This window comes from Hypanus sabinus, chromosome 6 (assembly GCF_030144855.1).
Source record: "Hypanus sabinus isolate sHypSab1 chromosome 6, sHypSab1.hap1, whole genome shotgun sequence".
Lineage (NCBI taxonomy): Eukaryota > Metazoa > Chordata > Chondrichthyes > Myliobatiformes > Dasyatidae > Hypanus > Hypanus sabinus.
The window spans coordinates 5,364,567-5,383,313 of record NC_082711.1 but is presented as its reverse complement, the minus strand read 5'-3'; the positions used below and the strand labels follow the sequence as shown (position 1 = coordinate 5,383,313).

General features: G+C 52.3%; 1 protein-coding gene across 1 annotated transcript in view; it reads right to left on the bottom strand.

Annotated features, from left to right (window-relative positions):
• Positions 1-1,697: 1,697 nt before the first annotated feature.
• oplah (5-oxoprolinase, ATP-hydrolysing) overlaps positions 1,698-18,747 on the bottom strand; it is an 86,600-nt gene continuing 69,550 nt past the window's right edge. The window contains exons 18-24 of the mRNA XM_059971597.1: positions 17,107-17,253; positions 15,931-16,065; positions 14,664-14,813; positions 13,474-13,631; positions 12,196-12,356; positions 8,483-8,580; positions 1,698-6,382 (exon numbers count right to left, since the gene is read on the bottom strand). Coding sequence (XP_059827580.1) covers positions 6,233-6,382; positions 8,483-8,580; positions 12,196-12,356; positions 13,474-13,631; positions 14,664-14,813; positions 15,931-16,065; positions 17,107-17,253 — 999 coding nt within the window. The 3' untranslated portion in view covers positions 1,698-6,232. The remainder of the gene's footprint in view (positions 6,383-8,482; positions 8,581-12,195; positions 12,357-13,473; positions 13,632-14,663; positions 14,814-15,930; positions 16,066-17,106; positions 17,254-18,747) is intronic.

Genomic DNA, 18,747 nt, shown 5'->3' with positions numbered 1-18,747 from the left:
GCAGTGTCCATTATTAAGGACCTCCAGCACCCAGGGCATGCCCTTTTCTCACTGTTACCATCAGGGAGGAGGTACAGAACCCTGAAGACACACACTCAGTGATTCAGGAACAGCTTCTTCCCCTCTGCCTCCACACCTCCCAAAATTAATCACCTTCCCCTCCAACCAGAACTCCAAAAATTAATCACATTCCCCTCCACTCACACCTCCCAAAATTAATCACCTTCCCTCCATCCAGAACTCCCAAAATTAATCACCTTCCCCTCCAACCAGATCTCCCAAAATTAATCACCTTCTCCTCTGCCCCCACCTCCCAAAATTAATCACCTTCCCCTCCAACCAGAACTCCCAAAATTAATCACCTGCCCCCCAACCAGATCTCCCAAAATTAATCACCTTCCCCTCCACACAGACTTTCCAAAATTAATCACCTTCCCTCCGCCCACCACTCCCAAAATTAATCACTTACCCCTCCACCTAGAACTCCCAAAATTAATCACCTTCTCCTCCACTCACACCTCCCAAAATTAATCACCTTCCCTCCATCCAGAACTCCCAAAATTAATCACCTTCCCCTTCACACAGAACTCCCAAAATTAATCACCTTCTCCTCCGCCCCCACCTCCCAAAATTAATCACCTTCTCCTCCACTCACACCTCCCAAAATTAATTACCTTCCCCTCCATCCAGAACTCCCAAAAATTAATCACCTTCCCTCTGCCCACTCCTCTCAAAATTAATCACCATCCCCTCTTCCCAGAACTCCCAAAATAAATCACCTTCCTCTCCGTCCAGACCTCCCAAAATTAATCACCTTCCCTCCTCCCAGAACTCCCAAAATTAATCACCTTCCCTGCACCCAGAACTCCGAAAATTAATCACCTTCCCCTCCATCCAGATCTCCCAAAATTAATCACCTTCCTCTCCACCCAGAACTCCCAAAATTAATCACCTTCCCTCCGTCCAGAACGCTGAAAATTAATCACCTTCCCTGCACCCAGAACTCCGAAAATTAATCACCTTCCCCTCCATCCAGATCTCCCAAAATTAATCACCTTCCCCTCCATCCAGATCTCCCAAAATTAATCACCTTCCCCTTCACACAGAACTCCCAAAATTAATCACCTTCTCCTCCGCCCCCACCTCCCAAAATTAATCACCTTCCCCTCCATCCAGATCTCCCAAAATTAATCACCTTCCCCTCCACCCAGAACTCCCAAAATTAATCACCTTCCCTCCGTCCAGAACGCTGAAAATTAATCACCTTCCCTGCACCCAGAACTCCGAAAATTAATCACCTTCCCCTCCATCCAGAACTCCCAAAAATTAATCACCTTCCCTCTGCCCACTCCTCTCAAAATTAATCACCATCCCCTCTTCCCAGAACTCCCAAAATTAATCACCTTCCCCTCCATCCAGATCTCCCAAAATTAATCACCTTCCCTCCACCCAGAACTCCCAAAATTAATCACCTTCCCTCCGTCCAGAACGCTGAAAATTAATCACCTTCCCTCCAACCAGACCTCCCAAAATTAATCACCTTCCCTCCACCCAGAACGCTGAAAATTAATCACCTTCCCCTCCAACCAGACCTCCCAAAATTAATCACCTTCCCCTCCAACCAGACCTCCCAAAATGAATCACCTTCCCCTCTGCCCGCAGACCTCCCAAACTTAATCACCTTAGACTTGTCAGTATCAAATTAACAGAATTTATTAATCTTTTATTCAGAACATTAAGAGGAGACTGAACTGAGGTGGATATTCTGTGATTGTGACGGCCCCTAGCAGGGTTGTTCCAATGCCCCTGGTGAGGTGGTTCCAATGGCCCATAGCGGGGTGAACAGAAATGATCCTTTCCCATTGGTAAGGATTAGTGACCGTAGAGCCAATGAGGTAGAAGGTTTAGACGGGTGATGGAGAATTTTTAAATTCCATACAAGGTTTAAATGGGTGATGGAGAATTTTTAAATTTGGTATAAGGTTTGCATAGAAACATAGAAAACCTATAGCACAATACAGGCTCTTCGGCCCACAAAGTTGTGCTGAATATGTCCTTACCTGAGAAATTACCTAGGGTTACCCATCACCCTCTGAGCTCCAGGTACCTTGTCCAGGAGTCTCTTAAAAGACCCCATCGTGTCCGCCTCCACCACCATCGCTGGCAGCCCATTCCACGCACTCACCACTCTGCATAAAAACCTTACTCCTGACATCTCCTCTGTACCTACTTCCAAGCACCTTAAAACTGTGCCCTCTCATGCCAGCCATTTCAGCCCTGGGGAAAAGCCTCTGACTATCCACACGATCAATGCCTCTCATCATTTATACATCTCTATCAGGTCACCTCTCATCCTCCATCGCTCCAAGGAGAAAAGGCTGAATTCACACAACCTATTCTCATAAGGCATGCTCCCCAATTCAGGCAACATCCTTGTAAATCTCTGCACGCTTTCTATGGTTTCCACATCCTTCCTGTGACCAGAACTGAGCACAGTACTCTAAGTGGGATCTGACCAGGGTCCTATATAGCTGCAATATTACCTCTTGGCCCCTAAACTCAATCCCATGGTTGATGAAGGCCAATGCACCGTATGCCTTCTTAACCACAGAGTCAACCTGCGCAGCAGCTTAGAGCGTCCTATGGACTCTGACCCCAAGATCCCTCTGATCCTCCACGCTGCCAAGAGTCTTACCATTAATACTATATTCTGCCATCATATTTGACCTACCAAAATGAACCACCTCACACTTGTCTGGGTTGAACTCTATCTGCCACTGGTGACTGAACTCCATACAGAATATGACCAGTCTACAACCACTCTTTGCCTTCTGTGGGCAAGCCAGTTCTGGATCCACAAAGCAATGTCCCCCCTTGGATCCCATGCCTCCTTACTTTCTCAATAAGCCTTGCATGGGGTACCTTATCAAATGCCTTGCTGAAATCCATATACACTATATCTACTGCTCTTCCTTCATCAATGTGTTGTCACATCCTCAAAAAATTCAATCAGGCTCATAAGGCACGACCTGCCCTTGACAAAGCCATGCTGACATTTCTAGTCATATTATACCTCTCCAAATCTTCATAAATCCTGCCTCTCAGGATCTTCTCCATCAACTTACCAACCACTGAGGTAAGACACAATGGTCTATAATTTCCTGGGCTGTCTCTACTCCCTTTCTTGAATAAAGGAACAACATCCGCAACTCTCCAATCCTCGGTAACCTCTCCCGTCCTCATTGATGATGAAAAGATTATCGCCAGAGGCTCAGCAATCTCCTCCCTCGCCTCCCACTGTAGCCTGGGGTACATCTCACCTGGTGACTTAACCAATTTGATGCTTTTCAAAAGCTCCAGCACATCCTCTTTCTTAATACCTCCACGCTCAAGCTTTTCAATCTGCTGCAAATCACTATCATCACCAAGAGCCTTTTCCATACTGAATACTGGGGCAAAGTGTTCATTAAGTACTTCTGCTATCTCCTCTGCTTCCATACACACTTTTCCACTGACACACTTGATTGGTCCTGTTCTCTCATGTCTTATCCTCTTGCTCTTCACATACTTGTAAAATGCCTTGGAGTTTTCTTTAATCCTGCCCACCAAGGCCTTCTCATGGCCCCTTCTGGCTCTCTAATTTCTTTCTTAAGCTCTTTCTTGCTAGCCTTATAATCTTCTAGATCTCCATCATTACCTAGCTCTCTGAACCTTTTGTAAACTCTTCTTTCCTTCTTAACTAGATTTACAACAGCCTTTGTACACCACTGTTCCTGTACCCTACCATTCTTTCCGTCTCATTGGAATGTATCTATACAGAACCCCATGCAAATATTCCCTGAACATTGGCCACATTCCTGCCGTACATTTCCCTGAGAACATCTGTTCCCAATTTATGCTTCCAAGTTCCTGCCTGATAGATTCATATTTCCCATTACTCCAATTAAACATTTCCCTAACTTGTCTGTTCCTATCCCTCTCCAATGCTATGATAAAGGAGATAGAATTGTGATCACTATCTCCAAAATGCTCTCCCACTGAGAGACCTGACACCTGACCAGGTTCATTTCCCAATATCAGATCAAGTACAGCCTCTCCTCTTGTACGCTTATCTACATATTTTGTCAGAAAACCTTCCTGATCACACCTAACAAACTCCACCCCATCTAAACCCCTCACTCTAGGGACATGCCAATCAATATTTGGGAAATTAAAATCTCTCACCACAACAACCCTGTTATTATTACACCTTTCCAGAATCTGCCTCCCTATCTGCTCCTCAACGTCGATGTCTCTGTTACTATTGGGTGGTCTATACAAAACACCCAGTAGAGTTATTGACCCCTTCCTGTTCCTAACCTCCACCCACAGAGACTCTGTAGACAATCCCTCCACTACGTCCACCTTTTCTGCACCCATGACACTATATCTGATCAACAGTGTCACACCCCCATCTCTTTTGCCTCCCTCCTTGTCCTTTCTGAAACATCTAAAACCCGGCGCTTGAAGTAACCATTCCTGTCCCTGAGCCATCCGAGTCTCTGTAATGGCCACCTCATCTCCAAGTACTGATCCACGCTCTAAGCTCATCCGCTTTGTTCACAACACTCCCTGCATTAAAAGACACATCCCAAGCCTTCGGTCTGAGCACGTCCCTTCTCTGTCACCTGTCTATCCTCCCTCTCGCACTGTCTACAAGCTTTCTCTGTTTGTGAGCCAACTGCCTCTTTCCCAGTCTCTTCAGTTTGGTTCCCACCCCCCAACAATTCTAGTTTAAACTTTCCCATGCAGCTTCAGCAAACCTGCCCACCAGGATATTGGTCCCCCTGGGATTCAAGTGCAACCCGTTCTTTTTGTACCAGTCACACCTGCCCCAAAAGAGGTCCCAATGATCCAGAAACCTGAATCCCTGCCCCCTGCTCCAATCCCTCAGCCATGCATTTATCCTCCACCTCATTCTATTCCTATACTCACTGTCGCGTGGCACAGGCAGTAATCCCAAGATTACTACCTCTTTGGTCCTGCTTCTCAACCTTCCTTCCTAACTCTCTGTAGTCTGTTTTCAGGACCTCTTCCCTTTTCCTACCTATGTCATTGGTTCCAATATGTACCACGACCTCTGGCTGTTCTCCTTCCCACTTCAGGATATCGTGGACGTGATCCTGGCACCTGGGAGGCAAACTATCATCCATGTTTCTTTCCTGCATCCACAAAATCGCCTGTCTGACTGTTTGGATGGGTGATGGAGAATTTTTTTGATTGTCTAAAGAGTGTTTGGAGATACACATCCCCAAGATATTCAACATAGTTCCATACCCTGTTCACAGGCTGTTTGCCCCGCTCCCAAGGGGGAAGAGGCTACGTAGCATCCACACCAGACTCAAAAACAGTTACTTTCCCTGAGCAATAAGGCTGATCAACACCCCCACCCACAAACCCAGCCCTCCACACCCCCAAACACCACGGCTTTATCATTTCCGGTCCGTCACTCCTGAGCCCAGCGACACTCTGACACACAATCAGTGCTTCAGAGGAGTCAGCGCGCAGCCTGACGGCCAGTGATCATCTCATTCGCTTTTCTTGCGATCGCAAGTCCCTGTTGGACATTGTCAATGTGGAAGGCTGCAAACCAATTCTCTGGCTTATTGGCGGATGGCGGGGAAGGTGTGTGGCCTTGGTTGTAGTGAGCGCCAGGCCTCCTGCCGTGGTGTCGCCCACCCAGGAGAGAGGCGTTGGAGTCGGTACGGTGCAGTGCCCAAGCTGCCCCAGGTTTTGCTTGGTAGAAGTGAAACTGTACGTGTTTGACCGCAGGCTGCTGCAACATTCACGGACTCGGGGACTTGGGCTGTGTTTTATTCTGTGTGACTGTACTTTGCTGATGTCGTATATTGTGCTGTGTGTGACTGCTGGTTCTGTGTTTTGGAACTTGGCCCTGAGTAATACAGTTTTGTTTTGCTGGATTCACGTATGGTTGAATGACAATTAAACTTCAACGTGTTTAGAAAGCTCTTACATATTTATACTTGTTGTGTTTTTAACATTTTGATTGTGTTCTTCATCTTTTTTTGTGCTGCATCAGATCTGGAGTAACAATCATTTCATTTTCCTTCACAAGATGGTTAACATCCGGTGATATTTGACCTACACGGTACAGAAACTGAATTAAAATTAAATGTTAGTGTTTGTCACCATTGTCCCTTCTCGACTGGAGGAGTTACTGAGGAGTGAGTGGTCACACAGACTCTTGCATTTGTTTATACTCAAAGACACTTCCGTGCTGAAGTACGGCAGCACCTGGTCTGTGGGTTGCTGGCTTGGATCCTGAAGCATCCTCAGGGGAACCCCAGCCTCCACCTCCAGGAGTGTGCAACTGAAAGGTGTCCTGAGAAAGACAGAGGGAGGGAGAGTGAGTTTCTGATTGGCGAGGGGGGAGGGGAAACAAGGAGAACCAAAGGGGGAGGGAGAGCGAGAGAGAGACCACAAGACATGAAGCAAAACCAGGCTATTCAGCCCACTGCGTCTGTTCTGCCATTCCATCATGGCTGATTTATTATCCCTGTCAACCCATTCTCCTACCTTCACCCCGTAATCACTGATAGCCTGACTAATCAAAAACCTATCAACCTTTGCTTTAAATACATCCAATGATGGTCTCACAGCTGTTTGTGTCAATGAATTCCATAGATTCACCACCCTCTGGATAAAGAAATTCCTCCTCATCTCTGTTCTGAGGCTGTGCCCTCTCATTCTCGAGTCCCCCACATAGGGAAACATCCTCACCATCCAGGCCTTTCAACATTCAGTAGGTTTCAATGAGGTCCCCACGCATTTCTCTGAACTCGTGATTACAGGCACAGAGCCATCAAATGTGCCTCATACTGTATGATCATCCTGGAATTACTCTTGTGAACCTCCTGTGGACCCTCCCCAATGCCAGCACATCTTTTTTTCAGATAGGAGGCCCAAAATTACTCACAGTACATCGCCACTTCTATATTCCAGTCCTCATGAGATTAATGCCAATATCGCATTAGTTTTCCTTAACACTGACTCAACCTATCGGGAATCCTACACAAACACTCCCAAATCTCTTTGCTCCTCTGATTTTTGAAATTTCTCCCTGCTTAGAAATTAGTCTATGCCTTTACTCCTTCCACCAAAGTGCATGACCGGACACTTCCTTAGACTGTGTTCCCCCTGCCACATCTTCGCCCATTCTCCTCATCCGTCCAAGTCCACCTGCAGCCTCCCTGCTCCCTCAACACAATCTGCTGCTCCACCCATCTTCTTATCATCCGCAAATCCTCCCTTCAGAGGCAAGGGGTGGGGGGGATGATGAGGGTAAAAGATTACTAGATTTTAAAAAGTACAATGAGTGTAAGATCACTTTATCTGAATGCCTGTTGTATTCAAAACAAATGTAGTTACAGGGCGGAGAGGATTGGGAATTAAATATCCAAGGATATCAGGTAACACAGAAGGATGGGCAGGAAGGTGGGGCAGTGCTCTTAATTAAGGATGGGATCAGGGTGATAGAGAGAGATGATGTAAGATCTAAGGAGTAGAATGTTAAATCCATCTGGGTAGAGATTAGGAATAGTGAAGGGAAAGAAATCACTGGTGGGAGTTGTCTATCGGCCACTGAGTAATAACATTACAGTGACACAGACAATAAACTGAAATATCTGAGACATGTAAGAATGGCACAGCAGTTATCATGGGGGCTTTAACTTGCACATAGATGGGGTAAATCAAGTTGGTCAAAGCGGTCTTGAAGAGATCTTCAGAGAAAGCGTGTGTGATAGCTGTTTTTGAACAGCATGTTACTGAACTTACAAGGGAACTTGCTGGCTTAAATCTGGTCCTGAGCAATGAGACAGGTAAAATTAGAGATCTTGTAGTTAGGGATCCTCTTGGAAAGGGGTGATCACAGTATGAAAGAGTTTCTCATACAAATGGAGGGTGCAATAGTTTGATCTAAAACTAGTGTATTATGCCTAAACAAAGGACACTACAATGGGATGAGGGAGGATTTGGCTAGTGTAGACAGGCTATATGGTGGGATGATTGAGGAACAGTGGAAGACTTTCAAAGATATTTTTCACGGTGCTTAACAAAAGTATATTCCAGTTAAAAGCAAGGACAGTGAGGGTGAGGAGAGCCAGCCTTGGATAACTATGGAAATAAAAGAAGGGATCAAACTAAAAACTCATGTGTACAAAGTCACCAAGAGTAGTGGGAAACTACTACTCCTAGTAGTGGAGGGGGAGGGTCTGTGAACATGTGTTGGTGGGATTGTGTATATCTGTGTGTGAGAGAGAGCATGACAGTGTGAGAGTCTCTCTGTGTCTGAGTGTGCGAGTGCGAGGGTATGCGTGTGCGTGGCAGTGTATGAGTGTGAGAAAGAGTGTCTCTGTGTGACGATGATAACACACACATTGGCACAGCGTGGGACGGTGTGATGGTGCCTCTGTTCTCTCACCCCAGGCTCGATGGCGACAGATGTTTTTGCACCAAGGTTTATGGTTCTCCCGTCCTGGCGGATCAGCAGATTGAGTCCCCGTGCTCCGGGCTCCCCTCCTGCATACAGACCAGAACCCAGAGGGGCAGTGAAAGGAAAAACGGCTGATTCCACACAATATCCTCACCCAAAACATCCCCAATCCCACCCTCCCGAAATACCCCCCCTGGTCCGGCCCACCCGAGACATTCCCAATCCCATCCTCCCGAAATACCCCCCCGGTCCAGCCCACACGGAAACACCCCCAATCCCAGCCTCCCGAAATACCCCCCCCCGGTCCTGCCCACCCAAAACATCCCCAATCACACCCTCCCAAAATACCCCCCTGGTCCTGCCCACCTGAGACATCCCCAATCCCATCCTCCCGAAATACCCCCCCGGTCCGGCCCACACGGAAACACCCCCAATCCCACCCTCCCGAAATACCCCCCCGGTCCTGCCCACCCGAGACATCCCCAATCCCACCCTCCCAAAATACCCCCCCGGTCCGGCCCACCCGAGACATCCCCAATCCCACCCTCCCGAAATACCCCCCCGGTCCTGCCCACCCGAGACATCCCCAATCCCACCCTCCCAAAATACCCCCCCGGTCCTGCCCACCCGAGACATCCCCAATCCCACCCTCCCGAAATACCCCCCCTGGTCCGGCCCACCCGAGACATCCCCAATCCCACCCTCCCGAAATACCACCCCACCGGTCTGGCCGGCCTGAGACATCCCCAATCCCACCTTCCCGAAATACCCCCCCGGTCCGGCCCGCCCGAGACATCCCCAATCCCACACTCCCGAAATACCCCCCCGGTCCTGCCCACCCGAGACATCCCCAATTCCACCCTCCCAAAATAACCCCCTGGTCCTGCCCACCTGAGACATCCCCAATCCCACCCTCCCGAAATACCCCCCCTGGTCCGGCCCACCCGAGACATCCCCAATCCCACCCTCCCGAAATACCCCCCCGGTCCTGCCCGCCCGAGACATCCCCAATCCCACCCTCCCGAAATACCCCCCCGGTCCTGCCCACCCGAGACATCCCCAATCCCACCCTCCCGAAATACCCCCCCTGGTCCGGCCCACCCGAGACATCCCCAATCCCACCCTCCTGAAATACCCCCCTGGTCCGGCCCACCCGAGACATTCCCAATCCCATCCTCCCGAAATACCCCCCCCGGTCCGGCCCACACGGAAACACCCCCAATCCCACCCTCCCGAAATACCCCCCCACCGGTCTGGCCGGCCCAAGACATCCCCAATCCCACCCTCCCGAAATACCCCCCCGGTCCGGCCCACACGGAAACACCCCCAATCCCACCCTCCCGAAATACCCCCCCACCGGTCTGGCCGGCCCGAGACATCCCCAATCCCACCCTCCCGAAATACCCCCCCGGTCCGGCCCACACGGAAACACCCCCAATCCCACCCTCCCGAAATACCCCCCGGGTCCGGCCCACACGGAAACATCCCCAATCCCACCCTCCCGAAATATCCCCCAGTCCAGCCCGCCCGAGACATCCCCAATCCCACCTTCCCGAAATACCCCCCCGGTCCTGCCCACCCGAGACATCCCCAATCCCACCCTCCCGAAATACCCCCCCTGGTCCGGCCCACCCGAGACATCCCCAATCCCACCCTCCTGAAATACCCCCCTGGTCCGGCCCACCCGAGACATTCCCAATCCCATCCTCCCGAAATACCCCCCCCGGTCCGGCCCACATGGAAACACCCCCAATCCCACCCTCCCGAAATACCCCCCCACCGGTCTGGCCGGCCCAAGACATCCCCAATCCCACCCTCCCGAAATACCCCCCCGGTCCGGCCCACACGGAAACACCCCCAATCCCACCCTCCCGAAATACCCCCCCACCGGTCTGGCCGGCCCGAGACATCCCCAATCCCACCCTCCCGAAATACCCCCCCGGTCCGGCCCACACGGAAACACCCCCAATCCCACCCTCCCGAAATACCCCCCCGGTCCGGCCCACACGGAAACATCCCCAATCCCACCCTCCCGAAATACCTCCCCCAGTCCAGCCCGCCCGAGACATCCCCAATCCCACCTTCCCGAAATACCCCCCAGGTCCGGCCCGCCCGAGACATTCCCAATCTCATCCTCCCGAAATACCCCCCCCCCCCCCCCCCCCGGTCCGGCCCACACGGAAACATCCCCAATCCCACCCTCCTGAAATACCTCCCCCGATCCAGCCCGCCCGAGACATCCCCAATCCCACCTTCCCAAAATACTCCCCCGGTCCTGCCCACCCGAGACATCCCCAGTCCCACCCTCCCGAAATACCCCCCTGGTCCTGCACACTGGAGATACCCTCAATCAGAGCTGCCCGAAATACTCCCTGCAGTTTCTCACACTGAAACAGAGCTCTCGATCCTGACCACCTGAAACAACCCCATCACAAACAGAAAATCTGCAGGTGCTGGACATCCGAGCAACACACGCAAAATGCTGGAGGAACTCAGCAGGTCAGGCAGCATCGATGGCAACGAGTACAGTTGACATTTTCGGCCGAAACTCTTGGCTGAAGAGCTTTGGTCTGAAACGTCGGCTGTACTCTTTTCCATCGACGCTGCCTGGCCTGCTGAGTTCCTCCAGCATTTTGTGTGTGAAACAATCCCGTTCGCACTTGTCCAAAACAAACACCCCTTTCCAACAATCTGAAATGTCCCCCTTTGTGCCTCACGCACCCAAAATATCCCAGAGTCCCACCCACCTGAAATCTCAGTTCCCCCGTCCAAAACATCCAATGGTCTCGACAGCCTGAAACGAGCCTAGTTCCACCCACGTGAAATGCCCTTCAGTCCGCTCGATCCCACCTGTGTGAAATGCCTCTCCCCCACCCCCAGTCCCACTCACGTAATGCCCCTATGAGGAACAACACTGCATTGTACCAATCCTTCCTCCCAACCCCACCCCGCGGGCAGTGCAGCTTTCTGGAGTCAACACTGAATTCTAGAACTCCAGCTAACTTGCATCCAGTCTGTGATTCCCTGCCGGTCACACCCTCCTGCTCAGTATTTCCGTTTCTCTTCCCGCAGATGCGGGTGGACCTGCAGGATGTTTCCAGCACCTGTTGGTTTGTGGACCCAGTGGCAATGAAGGGACATAGAACTGTACTGTACAGTACAGGCCCTTCAGCCCACAATGTTGTGCTAACATTTTAACCTACTCCACAATGCTCATGGTATCATAGCAACTGCATCTGGACTTTGGAGTGCCAGGTCTGGGTCTCGAGCCTGGCCCGCTCCTCGCACCAGGTTCCGGTCCCAAGCCTGGCCCACTCCTCGCGCCAGGTCCCGGTCTCGAGCCAGTCCCTCTCCTCGCGCTGGGTCCCGGTCTCGCGCCAGGTCCCGCTCCTTGAGCCATGTCCTGGTCTCGAGCCTGGCCCCGCTCCTTGAGCCAGGTCCCGGTCTTGCGCCAGGTCAATCTGTGCTGAGCTGAGTGCCAGGCTCACAACTCGGCCTCATGAGAGAGACAGACACAAAGGTTGTCGCCTGATGCGCCTGAAGGAGTGGGGAGGAATGTGGTTAATCTAATCTTTTCCCCCTACATAAACTTCCAGTAGGGGTGATGGGTTTAAGAGGAGGAAGATCGACTTATACAACTTTAACATCGTACCCCATCTCCCAAATCCAATACCCTGATTTATGAAGTCTTCCATTTTTACCGTCTAGTCCGTAGGGTTGGAAAGCTCGGCGTTCTGTCAGCACCGAGAGGATGACATTCTCTCGAAAAAGCAGTTCCCGAATGACTCCATCCCCTCCACAGTGACGTCCTTTACCCCCTGAACCAGGCTTCAGCTCAAACCTCCTCAGGACCACGGGATACCTGTGAGGAAATCCAGCAAAGAATGCAGAACCATTAAACGTAGGGTCAGCATTAGGGAATTCAACCACACCATGAACATTGTGCTCAGTTCTGGTCGCCTCATTGCAGGACTATCGAGAGGAGATTCACCAGGACGCTCCCTGGATTAGAGCGGAGATTGACCAGGACGCTGCCTGGATTAGAGAGGAGATTCACCAGGACGCTCCCTGGATTAGAGCGGAGATTGACCAGGACGCTGCCTGGATTAGAGAGGAGATTCACCAGGACGCTGCCTGGATTAGAGAGGAGATTGACCAGGACGCTGCCTGGATTAGAGAGGAGATTCACCAGGACGCTCCCTGGATTAGTGGAGATTGACCAGGACGCTGCCTGGATTAGAGAGGAGATTCACCAGGACGCTCCCTGGATTAGAGCGGAGATTGACCAGGACGCTGCCTGGATTAGAGAGGAGATTCACCAGGACGCTGCCTGGATTAGAGAGGAGATTGACCAGGACGCTGCCTGGATTAGAGAGGAGATTCACCAGGACACTGCCTGGATTAGAGAGGAGATTGACCAGGACGCTGCCTGGATTAGAGAGGAGATTCACCAGGACGCTCCCTGGATTAGAGAGGAGAGAGTGAGAGAGGCAGGGCTTCTCTCTTTGGAGTGAAGGAGCATGAGAAGTGGCTTGAAAGAGGAGTGCAGGACAACATGAGTGGACAGTCAGAGACTTTTACCCAGGGTGCAAATGGCTGCAAGGTGCAGGGTGCAAGGGGGTATAGTTTTAAGGTGATTGGAGGAAAGTATAGGGAAGATTTTTTTTTTACGGAGTGGTGGGTGTGTGGAACACGCTGTCAGGGTGGTGGTAGAGGCATTGAAGATATTATTAGAGAGACACACTGATGATGGAAAATGGAGGGTTCTGTAGGAGGGAGGGGTTAGATTGATCTTAGAGTAGGTTAAAGGGCGGGCACAACAAAGTGGGTAGAAGGGCCCGTCCTGTGCTGTAGCATTCTATGAATCTGTTACACCATTTAATCATCACTGTTTATTTTTAACCCCACTCTCCCACCTTGTCCCCATAAACCTTCATTTCTTCCGAGAGCCGGTCCGGGTGACATCCCTGGGTCAGTACCTTTTCTCCAGGATCTCAGGGTCTGTGATCCGTGTGTTGGTCATGTGGGTGTGGACCCCTCCTCGGCCGTCCCACCCTGGGCCTGCTCCAGACCCTCCAGCCACAGTCTCGTAGTAGCCCACCTGCTCGTTGCCGAACGTGACGTTATTCATGCAGCCCTGGGAAGAGCAGCAAGTGAGAGTTAGAGGGAGTGGGAGCGGGAGGTGCGGAGTGTGGGAGCGGGAGGTGGGGAGTGTGGGAGCGGGAGGTGGGGAGTGTGGGAGCGGGAGGTGGGGAGTGTGGGAGCGGGAGGTGGGGAGTGTGGGAGCGGGAGGTGGGGGGTAGGGGGTGGGGGCAGGGGTTGGAGGCGGAGGTGAGGGGAGATGGGGAGAGGGTGAGAGAGAGGGACTGGAGGGGAGGGGGATGAGAGGGATGAGAGAGAGGGGCTGAAGGGGAGATGGGAGGGAGGAGGGGGGAGGGGGAAGGGTTGGGAGGGGTGAGGGGTACGGGGAAGGAAGGGTGAGGGGAGGGGAGGGGAGGGGAGGGGGAGGGTGAGGGGAGAGGGAGGGTCTCGAAGGGAGTTTCACACTGCGAAACTGAACAACCTATGGACTCACTGAGGGAACAGGCTTACGAGGAGAGGGAAGAGATTTATAAAGTATTTGAAGGACTCGAGAGGCAGCTTCTTACAGACGGAGAGTCGAGGGTGTATGGACAAGCTGCCAGAGGAAGTGGTTGAAGCAGCTACATTAACAACATTTAAAAGACATTTGGACTGGGACACGGACAGGAAAGGTTCAGTCAATATGGGCCAAACGCAGGCAAGTGGGGCTGGCTAGTAGGTGATCTTGGCCAGCATGCACTGGTTGGGCCAAAGGGCATCTCCCTGAGCTGTGTGACCATGTGAGGTGACGTACTGTGCAGTTATGGTGAAGCTGGGGGCAGCTAGTGTAACACTGTTACAGTGCCAGTCAGCCCAACACTGTCTGTCAGGAGTTGGCATGTTCTCCCCATGCCCCTGTGGGCTTCCTCCCACAGTCCAGGTTAGGGTTGGTAAGTTGTGGGCATGGGACACTGTGAGCCCCCAGGACATCCTCCGACTGTGTGGGCCATCGACACAAAGGATAGTCTCTGTCCTGACGGACTGTACCTGTGACAGTAAAGCTGATCCTTCATCTCTACAGGGACGCAGCCCGCTGGCTCACACTCACCTGGGAGGCCGCACAGACCCTGAACGCCTTGAAAATTACATCCACCACCCGCTGCGAGGTCAGTACGTTACCCCCCACCACGGCGGCCCCCGACGAGGGGTCGAGGATGGAGCCCTTCGGAACGACGATCTTCACTGGGGTGAGGCAGCCCTGTGATGGGGCAGAGACGGGTCAGAGAGCGGGCGGTGACGGGTCAGAGAGCGGGCGGTGACGGGTCAGAGAGCGGGCGGAGACGGGACAGAGAGCGGGCGGAGACGGGACAGAGAGCGGGCGGAGACGGGACAGAGAGCGGGCGGAGACGGGACAGAGAGCGGGCGGAGACGGGACAGAGAGCGGGCGGAGACGGGACAGAGAGCGGGCGGAGACGGGACAGAGAGCGGGCGGAGACGGGACAGAGAGCGGGCGGAGACGGGACAGAGAGCGGGCGGAGACGGGACAGAGAGCGGGCGGAGACGGGACAGAGAGCGGGCGGAGACGGGACAGAGAGCGGGCGGAGACGGGACAGAGAGCGGGCGGAGACGGGACAGAGAGCGGGCGGAGACGGGACAGAGAGCGGGCGGAGACGGGACAGAGAGCGGGCGGAGACGGGACAGAGAGCGGGCGGAGACGGGACAGAGAGCGGGCGGAGACGGGACAGAGAGCGGGCGGAGACGGGACAGAGAGCGGGCGGAGACGGGACAGAGAGCGGGCGGAGACGGGACAGAGAGCGGGCGGAGACGGGTCAGAGAGCGGGCGGAGACGGGTCAGAGAGCGGGCGGAGACGGGTCAGAGAGCGGGCGGAGACGGGTCAGAGAGCGGGCGGAGACGGGTCAGAGAGCGGGCGGTGACGGGACAGAGAGCGGGCGGTGACGGGACAGAGAGCGGGCAGAGATGGGGGATCACCCGATCCCAAAGATCAGTGCAGAGCTAACCCTCCGAGTAACTCACTCCCTCTTCAGTCAATCATACCACCTCTCCAGCATCATGACCCACCCAACCAGTGACAAACACAGAGCATCCAGATAACACAGCCCCAGTCTTATTACTACTCGCTGTAACCATCAGCTCCTACACACTCCACCCACAACTCCATCTGATAACCCCCGTCCCCGGTCACTCCCGTACTCCCCGTTCACTCCCCGTCCACCCGCGTGCTCCCCATTCACTCTGTCCCCGTTCACTCACGTACTCCCTCTGTTCATAACTCCCTCCCTGTTTATTCTTCATTAACTCCCCGCACTCTGTTCCCCTCCCCCTCCCCGTTCACCCCTAGACAGGGAACACTCACCTGATTGAGGGGTATATCCTGCCCTACCATGCACCTGAGGCAGTAGATGAGTGCCGAGAGGGTGATAGCTCGAGGAGCGTTGCAATTCCCAAATACTTCCGGTCCGGTGCCCGTGAAATCAAACACGGCCGTTCCCTGGAGGAGACAGGAGGATGGAGGGTGAGAGGGTCGATGGAGAGGGAAGGGGGCAGGAGTTGAGAGGGATCACGAGGGGGAGATTGGCCAAGGAACACAGAGAAAGTGTTGTTGCAATTGAGAATGTGAGGGGATTGGAGAGCAAGGAAGTGAGGGTGAAAAGTAGAAAAAGAGATGGAAAGAGAGTGAGATAGAGATAGAGAAAAAGGTGGAGGGGAGGGGTAGGGGAGGTGGGGAGATGTTAGGGGAGGGGGAGATGTTAGGGGAGAGGGAGATGTTAGGGGAGGGGGAAAAGGGGGAAAGGGTGGCGGGAGCGGGGCAGTGTGGAGGAGAGGGGTAGGGGAGGTGGGGAGATGTTAGGGGAGGGGGAGATGTTAGGGGAGGGGGAGATGTTAGGGGAGGGGGAGATGTTAGGGGAGGGGGAGATGTTAGGGGAGGGGGAGATGTTAGGGGAGGGGGAAAAGGGGGAAAGGGTGGCGGGAGCGGGGCAGTGTGGAGGGGAGGGGTAGGGGAGGTGGGGAGATGTTAGGGGAGGGGGAGATGTTAGGGGAGGGGAAAAGGGGGAAAGGGTGGCGGGAGCGGGGTAGTGTGGAGGAGAGGGGTAGGGGAGGTGGGGAGATGTTAGGGGAGGGGGAGATGTTAGGGGAGGGGGAAAAGGGGGAAAGGGTGGCGGGAGCGGGGCAGTGTGGAGGAGAGGGGTAGGGGAGGTGGGGAGATGTTAGGGGAGGGGGAAAAGGGGGAAGAGGGGGAAAGGGTGGTGGGAGTGGGGCAGAGAGAGGGGGAGGTTAAAGAGGGAGGGATACGGGTACAAGAAAGGAGGGATTGTACAGAGTGGACAGCAGGTTGAGAGGATGGGGGGGTCAGTAGAGAGAACACATTAATGTTACAGAGGAAGTTGACAGATTTTTCTTGGTGAATAGGAGATGGAATAAACTCGAGAGGTGTACTGATGACCACTGCCTGTGTGTTAGATTGGAAAGATGGAGAACCTGTTCCTGTTTGGATCATGTCTAACCTCTGTGTGTACGTGGAGAAGCTCACCTCTGCCTCATCGATCTTCACAGTCAACCTGATTGGAGTCCCATCATCCATGAATTCCTCTGCGCTCACCGCCAGCTCTCCGTCGCTCTGCCGACGCTGCTGGGCAAATTCCCTCAGCATTTCCTTCACGGCGACTTCCGCATTGTCCTGGAGGCCAACAGCAGGACGCCAGATGGGAAGGTTTGTGATTGTGCACAAAAACTACAAATTTCATGGCATTTGTCAGCGATATTAAACCCGACTCTGACAGGACCCCCATTACCCAGGACATGCCCTCTTCTCATTGCTACCGTACGGGAGGAGATGTATCTCAGTAAGACAAGAACTGGTTGTTGACTTCAGGAGAGGGAAACCAGACGTCCATGAGCCAGAAATCGTTGAAGGGTTAGAGGTGGAGAACTTTAAATTCCTGGGTGTCACTATCTCAGTGGACCTGTCCTGGACCCATCACATAAATATAATTGCAAAGAAAGCCTTACAGTCCTCTACTTCCTCAGGAGTCTGTGGGGTTTCGACATGACATCAAAAACCTTGACAAACTTCTATAGATGTGAGGTGGAAAGTGTGCCAACCGGCTGCGTTACAGCCTGGTACGGGAACACCGATGCCTTTGAGTGGAAAATCCTACAAAAGCTAATGGATTTGGCCCAGTACATCACGGGTAAACCCTCCCATCATTGAGCACATCGACATGAAACATTGCTGTAGAAAAGCAGCATCCACCATCAGAGACCCTCACCACCCAGGCCAGGCTCTTTCTCACTGCTGCCATCGGGTAGAAGGTACAGGAGCCTCTCGACTTGCACCACCAGGTTCAAGAACAGTTACTACCCCTCAACCATCAGGCTCCTGAACAAAAGGGGACAGTTACACTCATTTAAGGACTGTGTTGTTATTTCATGCTCATTATTTATTGCTAGTTATTTATATCTGCATTTGCACAGTTTGTTTACAGTTAACAGTTCCTGATGTTTACCATTACTGTTCTATAGATTTGCTAAATGTGCCTGCAGAAAAAGAATCTCAGGGTTGTATGCACTCTGATAATAAATTTTACTTTGAACTTTGAACCAAGAAACTTAGACCACGAGACGTAGGAACAGAATGAGGCCATTTAGCCCATCGTGTCTGATCTAAATTTCCTCTCAGTCCCAACCTCCTGCCTTCTCTCCATAACCCTTCATGCCCTGACTAATCAAGAAATTATTAACTTCCACCTTAAATATACCCAAAGACTCAGCCTCCACAGCTGCCCGAGGCAGCTACCTAGCTAAAGGAATTCCTCATCTCCATTCTAAAAGGACTCCCCTCTATTCTGAGGTTGTGTGTTCCAGTCTTAGACTCTCCCACCATAGGAAACATCCACTCCACATCCACTCTATCAATGCCTTTCAGCATTCGATGAGTTTCTGATATTCAATATAGCTTTTATCATGCATTACAATTTTAGGGCACCTGCCAGTGATACTAAACCAGATTCTGATTCTAATTCTTAGATCATAAGACAAAGGAACAGAATTAGGCCATTTGGCCCATCATCTGCTCCACCATTCAATCATGGCTGATCCTTTACTCCTCTCCTCAGCCCCTCTACCTGGCCTTCACCCCATAATCTTTGATGCCAAGAACCTTTGATGTCAA